The following is a 16,745-nucleotide window of genomic DNA, read 5'->3' as shown; positions in this document are numbered from 1 at the left end:
AAGTCCCGTGGTTCCGAGGCGGGCAGTGATGCGTCAAGCCGGTGAATCAGGAATAAGGATTTAAAAAAAAAAAAAAAAAAAAATGGAGAGACAGAGAGAGAGAGAGAGAGAGTCGGGATGGGAAAGAGGGGAGGAAAGGAGGAGAAGAAGGAGGAGGAAGGAAGGAGGAGGAGGATGTTACAAAAAGCCTTCGTCGTCTCTGAGAATGTCACACAAGCCCAAGGAGATCCTCCATCCTGCGGATCAGCCTCTTCAGAGCATCTGACATCACCTGATTTTTGGACCGTCACCCCCACCCTCATTAAAAAAAAAATAAAAAATTAAATAAAAAAAAAATTATATATATATATATATATATATATATATATATATATATATATATATATATATATATATACCTTCAAAACACCTTCAAAGGCTTTGAATTAATAGCTGATTGATAAACTTCTGAGAGAAAGCACTGAAGGGAAAAAAAGGATTTGGAGGGAGGAAAATGACGTCTTGCAGAGGTGAGTACTATTCCAATTTCCAAACTTATTAAAAAGTTTTTTGTTTTCTTTTGTTTTCTTTTGCTGCTTTTATTTATTTGGAAGAAGTACTTTTTTTTTTTTTTTTTAAATTCTTTTAAACCCATCTTCTCTATAATAGAACATCATAAGAACTCATATTCTATATAATAATGTGAATAAGTGATCATTTTTGCTGTATGTTTTATACAGCATTAGCCTAATGGCATAAATGCCACCTTTTCAGTAAACAAGAAAATAAAATAAAAATACCATTTGCCTTAATTCTAAATTTGTTGATGATCATGACCTGATTAACTAAAAATCGATATTATGACATGAAGAAAACGCTTTTTTCCCCAAATATTTTTTTATTTTACTTTATAGATATTGTGACAGTACGTTAAAAATGACTGGAGAAATGATGCTATTCGATGAACGATAATTGTGACTAGCAATGAAATTTCGAGTGTTATACAGATTACCATGGGGAATGTTAAGTGCAAAAGTATTCTCCTCTGATCGAACGCGACTGAATCACAAATTCAGACGATAGAAAGGAAAAAAAAGCCAAATTGAATTCTAAAAATCAAAGTTTACAAAACAACACTACACTTAGAAATCATATTTATTTTACCGGGGACTTGGAGAAAACAGTTCAAGTTATGTTTTTTAAATCCTCGTATTTTATCAATAAAATGATTAAGCCAAAGGTTATGGGTTCACAGGGAGCTTTAAGCGCCTGTCTCTTTAGCTGTCACTGATATGTGAAAGTTCATGATTCAAGTTAGTCACACACACACACACACACACACACACACACACACACACACACACACACACACACACACACACATTGATTCCCATTCCGTTTTAAACAAGAAGTCTGACCTCTGGCGATTAAACAAGCACAACAGGCATAAACACAAAATGTATTATTGTGATGGTTGAGTGAATGAGTGTGTGAATGTAAACACACACACCTACACACACACACACACATACACACACACACACACACGCACACAAAACAAAGAACAATTGAAAGATTGTGCAGAGAGGTGGGGATCCTGGTGCTATTTGATTGGCTTGCAAAGATATCAAGCAGTCACGCAGGGGTTAATTCCAAGGAGACTCCCCACTGACATAAGTCCACAGCACCCACGGGGGAAGAGAGAGCAGCGGGAAGAAGAGGGATCATATAAAATGAGTCGGTCACGCTTTGAACAGTTACACATGCTGTTTACATTTTTGCCAAATTAACATGGCCCCTCGGCGTAGAAAAAAAAAAAAAAAAAAAAAATCACCACAGCCCCCCTTTCAAATCCTCTGCCCCCCCCCCCTCTGTCTGTCCTGCAACACTGGTGCAAGTCAACATATTGTATACGACTAACGTTAAGTAGCTGTGGCACGGAAACGTGGATCGCATTGTATGAATTTATTGCTCCAATAGAGAAGGAGAATTTTAATACATAGCTAACTAGGGGTCAACTAATTTCACAATTTTGCAGACATATTACATATTAAACTGACTGTAACTCAATTGGTATTAAAAATGTCAAAGGAAAACATTCTTGCAGATTATGTTCTCAATTAGCATTGTTTCCTTTAGAATGCAGCAAACACACCCCAGCTTTTTTCCCAGTTGCTTGTCTTCCAAACAGTGTAGTTACATTACTAAAACAACATTAAGCAATTAATCCTAACGTCTGAAGGTAAATCTGGAACATTTTAATGTATTTAATCATTTTCCGAACTCTGATTTAAATCTATGCACATTCACAGTACTTTGCAGGGATGGCGAAACTATATGGTCCGATTTGAAAAACAAATAAAGCTCAGTGTGACTTTTTTACAAAGCCCCAAAACATGTAACCCACAAATGCACTTCATAAAAGGTGTGTGATGTTTTTTTGGTTTTAGGAAAAAGGCTCCCCACCCGTGATTCAAAGAAGGGAGGATGGGTTGTGGGGGCGGTCGGGGGTGGGGGGGTGGTTGGGTGGTGGGGGGGGGGGGGGGGGGGCATTGGGTGGTGATGTCGGAAAAAAAGGAAGCAAGGAATGAAAGATGAGGATGGAGGCAACAAGTGGAGCCAATTAGTGAAAGGAAAACAGAGTGAAGGCAATTAGGGTGAAGCCTTAGCCAAGTTTCACTTTTCACTGAGATTTTGGAAGAAATCCGGAGGGGGAAAGGCACAAATTGACAGGTTGCGTAAATAAAAGTGACTAAAACAAACAGATTATGGGCGGTGCAGTAAAAAAAAAAAAAGAAAAAAGGCTAACAACACACATGCTAATATTTGACAGCATGTTCGAAAGCATTCGTGTGTAGAACCTGGTTGTGAGTGTGCGGGACCAGTGTCAATGTGTGTGACGACACGCTGCTTTGGTTATACGCGTTATTCAGTCTTGCGTGCGCACGCACGGATCTGCGCTGGCCTGTGTGCTTCTACGCATGCTCGTTTGTGTGTGTTGAGTTAGTGAAGGAATGCGCATTTGATTGGCTACAGGCTGCTCATAAATCTGGCCTCTAACTGTACACACACACACACACACGCGTGCGCACACACACACACACACACACACACAACTGTCACCCTCACTAACTCTTCCAATGGCCTCAAGTGTGATGTTAAATTAGTCTTTAAAAGAACAAGAACACACTCAAGTGTCATGTCATGACCTTAGACAAGTTCTTCGTGGCATTGTTGTAACCATGACAACCAACCTATGAGAGCCCCCTGAATTGTAACCATGTTTCGTAACTCCCGTAAATCCTCATGGGATTGCGGCCAATGACTTGTTTTGATGTTACAGATATGAATACGGTGGGAACTCAAAGAAATGGAGCGTGAGCAACCTTTCTCGGGTATTTTTTCATGCTACGGTTTCAAATTAAGTGTGACTGCTGAGGTCAAACTCGGAGCCCAGCAACGTTGAACTTGAGACCTCATTGTCCTGTTGGGAGAACTTGTTGGTGTGCAAATCAAACCACCATGGCACATACATGTTGTCTTTTTTGATTGAATGTATCACCACACCGCTGCTGTCTTATTTGATTTGTATTTACAAAGAACACAACACTGCAGGCGTTTAACGATGTCACGTGTTACATGTCAATGCCACAGAAGGACATGACGGAGATAAACACTGGTTAAGAAAACTGTACAGCGAAGCAAAGCAAACAAACAAAAAACAACAACAACAAAACCCCCCAAAAATTAGAAACCATATATACCCCCCGTATGTAGTATAGCCATGTCACTGCTGTGATGTTCCGGTGGAGGCATGATATGATTTTATTGCCTCTGAGCCTATCGTGGAACAAGGTCCCAAATTTATAGCAGCAATTAGAGAGAGAAAAATCTCAGCTGTCGATAAGGAGCCGCACATTTTCTGCTTTGAACAGATTTGAACGTGTTGCGTGATGGCCTTGCTTCAGCGGGGCTGCTTCAAACGAGGGTAAAGATGCTAAAAGTGAAAAGATAATTATTGGCGATGCGTGCGAGCATTAGTCCGTTTGGCGCTCTGCATTTACATAATCAGGAACTTCAAACACAGCTTCTCTTCCACTAATGGTTTCTTTCAACAAAACAACACAAACATCTGGAAACAAAATAATTTAAAGACAACGTATCTGCTGTCAATGATAGACTCAACATTCACACATACAAAGTTATCTATCATTCAACAGCAATATCAATGTGGATTATCTGCCTCATAATCGATTCTTTATCCTGCTTTTGTAATAACTTCCAGTGTCTCTCTGAACTTATGCTCCTGCCGACTCCCCTCTTGCATCCCAGACAACCGAAGTCTGAAGTTTCCCACCTCCGGACGTGTAAAAATGCACAGGAATGCTGCTCAAACAGCTCCTACTTGCAATCTCTCAGTCAATAAATGTACAGGTACACCAGCTTCGAGAAGACACAATCTTCTAAAAATTGCTTTTAATTTCTGTGTTTAAAAAAAGACTTATTTTCATTGTGGATGGGGAATTTCCCTTGTGAATTGAGAAAGTACCTACCTACCTACTAACAAACAACCAAAACAATGGTGACACAAACTAGCAGCCTTTAAAATCCTGTATAGACTACATACAACATATTATTTCGCATTAAAACCAACTGGATTAAATACAGTATATCCTTTCAGCATGATTTACACTGAAACAAAGGAAATACTATTATATTTATCAAGGTCACCATGTTTTTTCATGCATGAATGGGATGTGAGATCGGACCTTGGAATATTTCCGATTTCTGCACAGCCTCAAATGCTGAATAGGCCAAGGTTTTATAAGGAATTATGCACATCTGTGTTGTTTAATATAGCGCAGTGATTCTTTAGAAGCACGCAAGCTCGCTGTAGTGGTACGAGAAAGAATCCCTCACTATGTATAGTTCGGTTGTATTTAACTTTTTATTACAATACATATGCATTTGGTTTTTAAGATGTTTCTTATTAAAGTTTTAATTCTGTATATTTTGAAAAAAATCTTTAATGTGCAATATATTTTAAGTTGGATCAGTATTTAAGTTTTTTTTTCATTTTCTAACTTTATATTTAAGATCAGTGTTAATGCTCAAAATGTGCATTATGTTACGGGGGATTACAATAATATTAAATGCATTTTTTAGGAATAAAACCTCTGTCTCATTTGTGATGAACACTTAGGCTGCAGTATTTTAATGGTGGTCATGATGGTGGTATTTGAAGAGCTAAGTATTTCTCAAGTGACACTTGGTGTAAAAGGTTTTGAGAACCTCTGGTACAGAGAAAGAACACAAAATGCCCACCAGACAGGAAGAGAGAGTACTGTAGTTTTCCTGGTACGTAGCCTACCTGAGTGGTTGTGGGCAGGGGTGGGGTGTTCGTATATATATATATATATATATATATATATATATATATATATATATATATATATATATATATATATATATATATATATATAAATGGACCAGGTACATGCATGCAGCCTCGCGCCTGCAGGGCTCACCTTGAAGTCTGGCTCAATGCCAGCTCTAATGAAGTCACTCATTATTATAACATATAACAACAACACCAAGATGGGTTTTACGATATGTCAGTTATGCTGCTTCTACAAAAATGGTTTAACCACATTGGGGGAGGATGCTCCACGAAATAAAATAAAAAAACACACACAATAATGACTGACCACGACCATGGAGGCGCACACAGAGAGAACAATTTGGCACTTTGCTCCGTGTAGAACCCTTTCCATGCCTTTTTTTCCCTGTGTGAAAGGGATCCATTTTGTTCTATTTATTGCTAATGGATGTTCCACAGGAGGACGCTCCATGTGACCTGATGGCCTTCAAACATTCACATGTGGCTCAAAGATGCTTATTGCTCCTGACAGGTGATAGGGTTTTGTGGGATGAGGTGATCCGAGCAGGTTCTGCCGGCTGACGCGGGTGTAGTTGTAGTTGACTGATTTTAAGGTGTGTGTGAGTGTGTGCATGTGTGTGTGTGTGTGCATGTGTGGGAGCGGCCCGGGACTACAGAAGAGTTTTCCAAAATACTCCGTGGAGACGCTTTGATGTGGGCGACCGGAGGCTCGACGGGTAATGTTACAAGTCATCAGCCCTAATTAGAAATGTTGTTGTGCGTAGCTCTTTTAAGTCCAAGACATGGGCGGCAGTTGTCTCGTACGTCACGCTAATGACAAGATTTTCAAATTCATCACTCGGTTTGTCTTCAGCGGTTGTTCTCAAACTTTTTAAACCAAGGACCACCATCACGACTAACGTTAAAATACAGTAGCATAGTAGTGTTCCTTAAAAAACAACCACAACAACAATGGTTTATTCGTTTGTTTTACTCTGCTGTCGGGAGCCAGGTCGGCATTGCGAATGAGAATTTGTTCGCAATTGCCTAACCTGGATAAATAAAGGTTAAATAAATTCCCGAAAAGAAGATTCAGTTAACATTATTGTAAGCCACTGTAACATTATGCACAGTTTGAACATTAAGACTGTGCTTAAATATGGGAAAATAAAAAATAAAAATTCTTCAATTGAAATGTGTTGGACATAAAAGTTAAATGAAACATGTACCCAAATAGTTAAATAGTATAATAATAGTTAAACTGTTCTTAAAATCTAAATTCAAAGATTTTAATTCAAATTCCAATATAATCTAAATTCAAAGATATTGAACATAAATGTTAAATACAGCTAAACTGTACTGAACTGATTCTTTTGCATACCACACTTTGAGAATCACTAGTCTAAACATTATTTATTATTTCATTTATTTGCAGAGTAGATATGTTAACATTCGACTGATATAATAATTACATTCATAGAAATTCACAGAAAAGGCTGTTTATTAACTATTGTGTTGAATTCACTGGTCATTAGTAATTTGGCCCAAAAGAGTACAAGTGGATGACAAAAAAATTACATGGTTGACGAGAAAATGTGGTGCAGTGTAATGATTTGACACACTGCAAACTACAACCCCCAATTCCAATGAAGTTGGGACGTTGTGTTAATCATAAATAAAAACAGAATACAATGATTTGCAAATCATGTTCAACCTATATTTAATTGAATACACTACAAAGACAAGATATTTAACGTTCAAACTGATAAACTTGATTGTTTTTAGCAAATAATCATTAACTTGGAATTTTATGGCTGCAACACGTTCCAAAAAAGCTGGGACAGGGTCATGTTTACCACAGATTTACATCACCCTTTCTTTTAACAACATTCAATAAAGGTTTGGGAACTGAGGACACTAATTGTTGGAGCTTTGTAGGTGGAATTCTTTCCCATTCTTGCTTGATGGACAGCTTCAGCTGTTCAACAGTCCGGCATCTCCGTTGTCGTATTTTACGCTTCATAATGCGCCACACATTTTCAATGGGAGACAGGTCTGGACTGCAGGCAGGCCAGTCTAGTACCCGCACTCTTTTACTACGAAGCCACACTGTTGTAACACGTGCAGAATGTGTTTTGGCATTGTCTTGCTGAAATAAGCAGGGGTGTCCGTGAAAAAGACGTTGCTCAGATTGGCAGCATATGTTTGTCCAAAACCTGTATGTACCTTTCAGCATTAATGGTGCCTTCACAGATGTGTAAGTTACACAGCCCCATACCATCACAGATGCCGGCTTTTGAACTTTGCGTCCATAACAGTCCGGATGGTTCTTTTCCTCTTTGGCCTGGAGGACACGAGGTCCACAATTTCCAAGAACAATTTGAAATGTGGACTCGTCGGCTCACAGAACACTTTTCCACTTTGCATCAGTCCATCTTAGATCTTTCTGGGTGTTGTTGATAAATGGCTTTTGCTTCGCGTAGTAGAGTTTCAAGTTGCACTTACGGATGTAGCGCCGAACTGTATTTACTGACATTGGTTTTCTGAAGTGTTGCTGAGCCCATGTGGTGATAGCCTTGCCACAATGATGTCGGTTATTGATGCAGTGCCGCCTGAGGGATCGAAGCTCACAGGCATTCAATGTTGCTTTCCGGCCTTGCCGCTTACATGCAGTGATTTCACGAGATTCTCTGGACCTTTTGATGATATTATGGACCGTAGGTGATGAAATCCCTAAATTCCTTGCAATTGTACGTTGAGGAACATTGTCCTGAAACTGTTCAACTATTTTCTAACGCACTTGTTCACAAAAAGGTGAACTTCGCCCCATCTTTGCTTGTGAATGACTGAGCAATACAGGGAAGCTCCTTTTATACCCAATCATGCCACCCACCTGTTCCCAATTAGCCTGTTCACCTGTGGGATGTTCCAAACAGGTGTTTGATGAGCATTCCGCAACTTTCTCAGTCTTTTTTGCCACCTGTCCCAGCATTTTTTGGAACGTGTTGCAGCCATAAAATTCTAAATTAATGATTATTTGCTAAAAAACAATAATGTTTATCAGTTTAAACATTAAATATCTTGTCTTTGTAGTGTATTCAATTAAATATTTGTTCAACATGATTTGCAAATCATTGTATTCTGTTTTTATTTATGATTAACACAACGTCCCAACTTCATTGGAATTGGGGGTTGTACATCCATAATAAACATATTAGAACCTCTGTCAATGTTATTATCTTTGTAAAGGCAGTCATTGTTTAAAAAACTGATAACCCGAATAAAAAAAAAACAGAAACATACAAACATAAATAATACAATATAAAAACTATACAAAACAAAACTAAACATGAGTGTTGTATGATTTTCAAGTGAGTTTCTTGAAAAGCCTGCAAGGGGTGACTGTCAGTTTGTCAACATTATTAAAACTGGCTACCATAGGAGTACATTTCTCTTGATAAGGTCATACCTGGCATTGTGAACTTTTAATTTATATAAACAGTTCACATCGAGTTACTCTCTGACCTTGCTTGGCTACCATGACAGAGCCATGAAGGCTGGGAGGAAAATGAGCCCCAGAAGCGGGACTCGGCGGGCTAATCGGGGTTAATTGTTTGCTCTTATTTTGACCTAAGGCGTCGACGAGATGAACGTTTTAAGAGGAGGGAGAGGTAACAGGGTGGAACAACAAGGGGCGAGTAAGGTGATGCAAACGGGAGGCACGGGGTGTGTCAGTCAGAGAAAAACTGGCAGGCTTGCTAAAATCATTATGCAATACATAATTCACACCTGTTAAACTGCAGCATGTTTCGTCGCTAATCACACACATGAATCACCACCTGCCGTCTGGGTGTCATGCGGCGTGAGGCAGGCAGTTTGCAAAAGGACGACAGGGGTAATCCGTGTATGTGTGTGTCCGCATGTGGGAGTGAAGGCAGGATGATGAGAGGCCTACGAACATGCAGTCCTTTTTTTTGTTGTTGAAAACCAGCTTTCAGCTTCAATTTTCACTGTTTGAAACCAGAGCAAGAAGCAATGAAGAGTTTTCAGTGTCCCTTCGAAAACACATAACCACACGCGCGCACACACACATGAACACACTTACATTGTACAGTGGAACTTCGTCTTACAACTTTTATCCGTTCTGTGACAAGCTTGTAAGTCAATTTACTTGTCAATTACTATCAAATCTATTTTTCCCACTGAAATCAATTTAAATGCAACGAATCCATTCTAGCTCACCCAAAAACACCGCCAAAAAATAGCACTGCATTATTCATTCATTTATTCATTTTCCATACCGCTTATCCTCACTAAGATGGCGGGTGCGCTGGAGCCAATCGCCATCTGACACCGGGCGAGAGGCGGGGTACACCCTGAAGTGGTCGCCAGCCAATCGGCAGGCACTGCATTGTATAAAAACATAAGAAAACAATAAATGAGTGTGCAATTTATAAAGTGTGATTACTGTACATACTGCAGTATTTGTGTGTTGGCTGTGGCCGAGTGAGTCATGTCAGAAGCTGGAGTCAGGCTGTCAGTTCAGTGTGAGCATCTGGGTGTGAGTAGTGGCCTACAGCTGCTTCTTGCAAGTGTTATTTTGTATTTGTGTGTGTAATTGTTTGTCCCATTCAATAACCGACTGAAGCCTTCCTTGCCCCCCCATGTGAGGGCATTACAGTACTTTAATTGTGAGTGGTGACCAAAAAATAAAAAATAAAAAATCGATCAAGCTCACAACTCGAAAAAACTGGTAGGTTGGGACGGTCAAGTATACTATGGTACTCAAAGCAATGTGAAGCACCTCCGCATAAATACATTTGGTAACTTAAAACACCTCTACAAATGTTCTAAAAACTAAACATGACCTCCGAACATTGAACTAATGAAAACGCATTCACTGTCAAAACACTTTTTTTGAACACATGCGTGTGTGCATGTGTGCGTGTGTGTCTGTGTGGGTGTGTGTGTGTGTGCATAAAGATTGAAGCCATTTATCTGACCTTCCCGAGCTATTAAGTGAAGTTTTATTTGAAGCCAGTGTAAACCTCTGACAGCCAGAGAGCCCTAAAAAAAGAGTGGAAACGGAAAAAGCTTTATTGGCAGTGTTAGATGAGTCCACTGACAGTGTGTAAACAGAAGAGGCCATCGCCATAGAGACAAAGAAATACACTGGAATATTGTTAGAGAGAGAGAGAAAAAAAAAAAAACTTAATACTATACTGGACGGAGCAGCAACTGAAGTGAAGTTTGGAATGAAATGCCAGTGGACATTTGTGGGGCTCAAGACGGTGAAATGATAGCTGAGATCCATTGAAATTGATCTTGTCATTATAAAAACCTCTGAAATCTGTCAATTCTAAACTATCAAGAGTGACACGGTAGAAACACTGATTAATATTTATCTTTACAGTTGGTCAAATCCACCTTGTGTTCGTATTGGCTGTGTCCGTGGTCGCCCCCGTGGTTTCATCCCACAGCTCGGCCAGCGAGAGGAGTTCCATAGAGAGCACGTACGAGCTTACCAAATATCTGGAGTACCAGCTCAAGGAAATCAAAGATGTCTATGTGAGTTTTATTTGGTCCGTTTCATCAATGTGGCTGTTTATTTGTGTGCTGTCTATTTCCTGTCTATATATATTTTTTTTACATATAAAGATTTTATATTTCAACAACAAAAGCAGCATAATTTAAATAGCCCAACACAACTGATATTTCCATTTTGTAAATACAGTATGTTATTCAGATATTAATAATTTTTAGTGTATCTGTCAGTGTTCTTGCATAGATGTTTGGATGAATTTGTGAGAATTCACATTCTATTTTTGTTGTTGTTTAATCCCTCTGCTTTATAATGGCCGTAAAATGTCGAAAAGGCATATTGCTGTCAACTCTAATTTGAACAAAATGTGCAATATGTATGCATGTAGAAGCTATAATATCAAGCTGCGCTTCCACTGGATTGGATCCAGATTGCACTTTTAAATTTAACATAGAAAACCCCATTTGACTTGTTTGGACTTAAGTCGTATCTAATGGAATTGTAATTTGTTTTTACGTAGGAATTTTTTTTTGCCACCATGGATTCATAAGAAATTCTGGATTTAGATGAAAACGTAAACTTCCTTTTAGCTGACTATTTCAAGCTCTATTAACATATAAGGGAAAACTGCAAAGTAGAGAATCACATTTGAACTTGAATCATTTTACCACATGAGTGCTACAGACCAATGTTACTTCTGGGGAATTACTCTTGGGAATTGTTTGAGTTCAAAAGAGATTTATTGACATCAAATACTTTTTGTGCCATTTGTGAGACAGTTTATATTATTTCTAATAGTTTAAGCAGATATGTTAAGGTTGTGTTAGTGTTATTCAAAACATTTACTGCGCATATTTGAAACGGCGTGTGTTTCTTAGACAATGGAAGCATTTTGTTTCTGGCGACCCTCCTGTGGGTCTTGATCATAACTTGTCTGAACATCTGTTTGGTTCGGCTTAATGTGCATGACGAGAATTGAAATTCTTGAACTCGGACCTGAACCTTCTCATGTGTTTGTGTTTCTGCCCCCTTAGTTGACATACCTCGGCCCCCCATTCAACGATAAAGACTTTTCACCGCCGCGGCCGAACAGCACGGCTCTCTCCCTGCCCAGCGCCGCCACCCGCCTGGAGCTGTGGCACGACCTGGAGAACCAAGCTCGTCTGGCCCAGAACCAGAGGGCCTACTCCGTCCTGTTGGCGGCTGTGAGGGAGCTGGCGAGCTCCACCCTCTGCCCCTCCCTCAAGACCTCCCTGCTGCACTTCTGCACAGGCCTGGACGGCCTTTTGGGTTCCATATCGGCATTGATGACCACCCTGGGCTACGCCCTTCCTGAAAAGAAACCAGGTGAGCTTCAGAGGCGGGCGGGGGGAGAACGCCCGGCGCCGCTGATCAGAGGCAGCTCGTACAGGTCCAGAACCAGGAAGAGGACAGATAGATGGAGCCGAGGGGAGAGGGAGGGTGGCCTCAACGTGGATGTGAAGCGAGGGAAAGCGAGGAGGCGATTGAAGGCGGCTGCAGCTGGAGGAAGGAGCGGTGGATTGAGGGAGAAGGCGAGAGGAGAGAGGGGGCGAGGGAGGCGGGAAGAGCCGGACACCTGGAAGTGGGAATGGAGCCCGGAAGAGGAGGAGCTAGTGGTAAGGACGAGGAGATGGGGGAGGAGCTTGTTGAGCGTTGGTGAGGACGAAGAGGAGGAAGCGAGCATCCCAGTTAGCGAGGGATATAGCTACAACCTCAAATTCCTTCACACGGACGCCCTCAGGAAGGAGGAAGGCGGCATCGCGGACGGCGGGAGGAGCTTCTTCGTGGACTTCTCTTCATCGCATCTTCAACGTCGGCCTCCTCGTTCCCTCTTTAGCCCCACGCTGCACCCGCCTCCATCCACTCTCTCCCTTCTCTACCAGCTCGGGCCAGGCGAGGACCACGGCCTCCTCCCCACACCCCCCACGCTGTCTTTACAAGCCGGACCCTCGCTCATCTCCTCCCCCTCATCGTCTTCCGTGATCCTGTCCGTGCGGCCGGCCATGAACGACTTCGCCAGGAAGGTGGAAGGCTTTTGGATATTGCGCGAGCTGCAGAGCTGGCTGTGGCGTTCGGCGAAGGACTTTAACCGCCTGAAGAGGAGAGCGAGAGGCTGAGAAGATGCAACACAACACAACAAACACGCAATGTACAGTGTGAACCTTGACAGTATTTGCACTAGGGATGGGCATTTGACTATATTTCCTCAACCGACCACGAAGGAAATTAACAATCAATGAATCGTTATTTTCAACATTTATTTTTAAGGGGGGGGGCGTGGCACGGTGAACGAGTGATTTGCACATCCGCTCGCAGTTGTGACGTTGGGGGTTCTGAGGGATTTTCGGTCCCCTTCCTCTCACATTCCAAAAACATGCACGTTAGGTTCATCGAACACCAGCTCTAGCTCACCTGTGAACCAAGTGAAGACAAACGCCATAGAAAATAGATGGATGGAAGTTTCGATGCCTGTGTTTTATTGCACAGGATAATGCTGCCTAAAGGACTTCTAGCGCAACATGGATGAAGCTGATGCTTGTGTTTCTGCTTCTTCAGACTGCAAAGTAGTTGACGCTTCTTCAACAGTGCTGCTCAAGACTTAAATCAACAATCAGTTCCACACAATCAACCAAATTAAGTGCCCACGAATAATCAACAAATACACCATTCTGCCCATCCCTAATTTGCACAAAGCGTAAACTTTCACACAAAAGCCCCCCCCCCCCCCCCTCCAAAAAAAACAAATTCGCACAGCACATGTATGGAAAGCCATTAGAGCTTTTATTCAATATCCAACTTTAGTTTCATGTACTAGTAACGTCTTTGAGTTGTTCCACTAGTATACACAAAAAGCAAACTATAGTGCACGGACCTTAAGCCGGAGATCATGGCTATTGAATTTATAAATGCTCAAACGGCTTTCTATAAATGCATTGGTCTGTTTCATGCGGGAATGGGAGAATGAGGGTCATTTGGCAGGTCACCACAGAGACTAAGACACACACGCACGCACGCACACACAAGGGTCAGCTGAGTGATAGTGCAGCCACTGAGCAAAAACAGATTCAGTGACACAACTCGTGTGAATCAGCAAACATTCATCAGAAATGTTATGAATGGAGAGTAGACAAAAGGAGTGTGGCGGAAGAGGAGGAGCAGGAAACGGCCAGAAGGCTGAACGAGTCACAGACGAAGAGGCAGAAGAGGAGAGGAGAATGGGATGAGTCAGTGAATGAGTACAGGAAAGAATGGGCAGACGGGGAGAGCAATGCTGAGTAAGCACTAGTCAGCTGGTCAGTTACAGTAACTGCACAACAGCGCTACACACAATAGCCGGACAGTGGTGACAGCACGCACACTCACGCACACACACACGGGGGAACCTCTGAGGTCGAACACAATCCATTCTTGGATGGTTTGAGAATTTCGAATCCGATTTTGCATCACAAATAATAGGAACTGAAGTGATCCACTAAACTGCCACCATTATAGAAACGTTATGAACATGCCCTCGTGAAATGTTAACCTTCTTAAGTTTCATAAAAGTGTACAAATGAGTAACAATAATAAAAAGAAAAACATGTTGTGAAGCTTAGCTTCCTTGACAAGTGGTAGACAGTGAAAATAAGGCAGAGGGACATTAATACTTATGCTGATTCTCCTTTGTACGTTCCATTCTTCTTCTTTTATATTGTCCTTGACTGAGCCACATTGTACTGAGCAGCCAAAAGAGAGACGTTTGTACCTTTGTTCGACACTACGTTGCAAAACGTTCCGTTTGTTATCGTACTTTTCTGCTTTGCCACTTCTGTGATGGTATTACAAACAAATGACAAAAAGCAGTGTTTAACTTCGGAGGTCCCACTGCACTTTTGTTTGTCTGAACATACACCATGCCGTCCTATGCATCTCTCAACCTTTTTCTCCGTGAGTTTACATCATAGTGAAAAATGACATTTTTTATAGTAAATTCTTTTCATTTGGCTGTGTTCAGGGGAACAGTTCTGCGGAATAAAAAAAAAATAAAAAAAAATAGAAGACCAATACAAATATGAAACCATCCATCAAAAGTGATCTTGTGAGAATTTAGAGAGGGGATCGCATAAAAGTGTCGAAATTACTTTCCACGTGGACCATTTTCTCACAAACCCCTGCAGTGATGCACTTACAAAAAAAAGGTTCCTGAGTTCAAAGTTACAAACAAGTCCAACTGGCAAATATAACACGGTACTTTGCAAGAAAAATTCTCTACTTATGTTATAATTTTTTTTTTTTTTTTTTTTTTTTACGATCAAATCAAATAAATGACACAGACGGGAATATTGGAAACTCTGGAAAAATGCATTTCCTTGCATTTTAAATACAAAACAGTAGCAAAAGAGATGGAAAATATACCTGGCCAAATTAAACAGACTTAAAGTTAAAATACAATTTTAGGACAGTTTTTTTTTTTTTCCGGAACAGTATTGCCTTTAAAAAAAAAAATTTAAAAATTGGATCACATGTCAGAGTGTTGAAGTGTTTCGGTGGTCCTTTTTGCACAGTTTGCACAAAACCGTGCTTATCAAGGCTTCCATCTGGTAGTTTTTTTGTGTCTGTGTGTGTGTGTGTTTTTTTGTTTTGTTTTTTTAAACAAAATTTGCCTCTCATCAGTCCTAGCAATGCTGTTTCATCCAAATCCTCCATTTTGGTAGCCGAGCTCTGATGTGTGCGTCAGTGTAATTGGTGTACCAGGAAATTGTGCACCGAAAAAGGTTTTACGTTGTTTGGAACACAAAAGTTTATTATAAATGCATTATTTTTAGGTCATTAATTTGCAATTAATTCATTGTGATCAAAGCCTTAAAGTGTTGTGTTGATGCTGAGTTCCAGCGTAGCCCTCCGGGTTAACGTTCCCCGGATATGCGCTAACACATGCTCGAAGAGTTCGGTGTTTTCATCAGTGGTGGTTGTAGCGGGTATACAGCTCTTAAATAAAATGAAGGGACCAAAAAAAAATAAAACAATGTAAAATAATATATACTAATACTTTTTTTTGGTATACTTTTTGGTATTTTGACAATTTTTCATTTTCTGCAAATAAATGCTGTAGTTGGAATTTGGGAGTTGTTAAGTAGTCAGTAGTTTATAGAATAAAACAAAAATGCTCATTTTACTCATACACCTATAAATAGCGAAATCAGAGAAACTTTTTTCCAGAGCCGTATATTGTTTGGAATTATGTTTTGGGATTATTTCGATCCCATTCCGTAATTTTCAAACACGTTTTCACATAACCAAGAAAATATTTTTCGTTTTTTTCACAATTTCACTATGTTTGTGCAAAATTGCAACAAAATTATTTTGAGAACAGGTTTCAGCAAGGAATAAAAACTTACCACTTGAGTTTTTTCTTGGATCATTTTACAGCTTTTATTGCGCATAACGTTTAGGGCTCAGCAGACACATGTGACCCAGAAGAACTAAAACATGATGCAGCCTGATGGAGGTTATATCTATTGTGTGAGGAGGAGAAACTTGATAAGCCACTATAAATCTTCACCACAAGTATCTTTGATGGGGTTATTGATAACCTCGCTTCTCCACCATAAATCCACTTGTGACTTCATCTGCACAGCTGCGTGTTATGCATGTGTGTGTTTGGGTTTCACTGGGTGCTGTTTTGGGCCTCCTCAGTACACTCTGCTAGCGTAGAGGACAGTTTACAATAGGAACAGGATGCACTTACATCTCCTGGAAAAAAATGAACAGGAGTTTGGTTTTGGAGACGCCAGTGTTTAGTGTGTAGAATTCAGGTCTTGATGCAAAAAAGACACAGACTTT

General features: G+C 40.5%; 1 protein-coding gene across 2 annotated transcripts; it reads left to right on the top strand.

Moving 5' to 3' along the window:
- Window positions 1-365: 365 nt before the first annotated feature.
- Window positions 366-13,189, top strand: clcf1 (cardiotrophin-like cytokine factor 1). Of its 2 annotated transcripts, none has more exons than XM_061788439.1 (3): window positions 366-509; window positions 10,773-10,927; window positions 11,936-13,189. In XM_061788439.1, the coding sequence occupies exons 1-3, from the start codon at window positions 494-496 to the stop codon at window positions 13,037-13,039; spliced, it is 1,275 nt and encodes a 424-aa protein (XP_061644423.1). In that variant the 5' UTR covers window positions 366-493; the 3' UTR covers window positions 13,040-13,189. The 2 variants fall into 2 exon arrangements, with proteins under 2 accessions (XP_061644423.1, XP_061644422.1); XM_061788438.1 differs by lacking the exon at window positions 366-509 and adding an exon at window positions 5,824-6,096.
- The last annotated feature ends 3,556 nt before the right edge of the window (window positions 13,190-16,745 follow it).

This window comes from Phyllopteryx taeniolatus, chromosome 10 (genome assembly GCF_024500385.1).
Source record: "Phyllopteryx taeniolatus isolate TA_2022b chromosome 10, UOR_Ptae_1.2, whole genome shotgun sequence".
Classification (NCBI taxonomy): Eukaryota; Metazoa; Chordata; class Actinopteri; order Syngnathiformes; family Syngnathidae; genus Phyllopteryx; species Phyllopteryx taeniolatus.
Note: the sequence above shows the minus strand (reverse complement) of the source record. Positions and strands in the feature narration are given on the sequence as shown.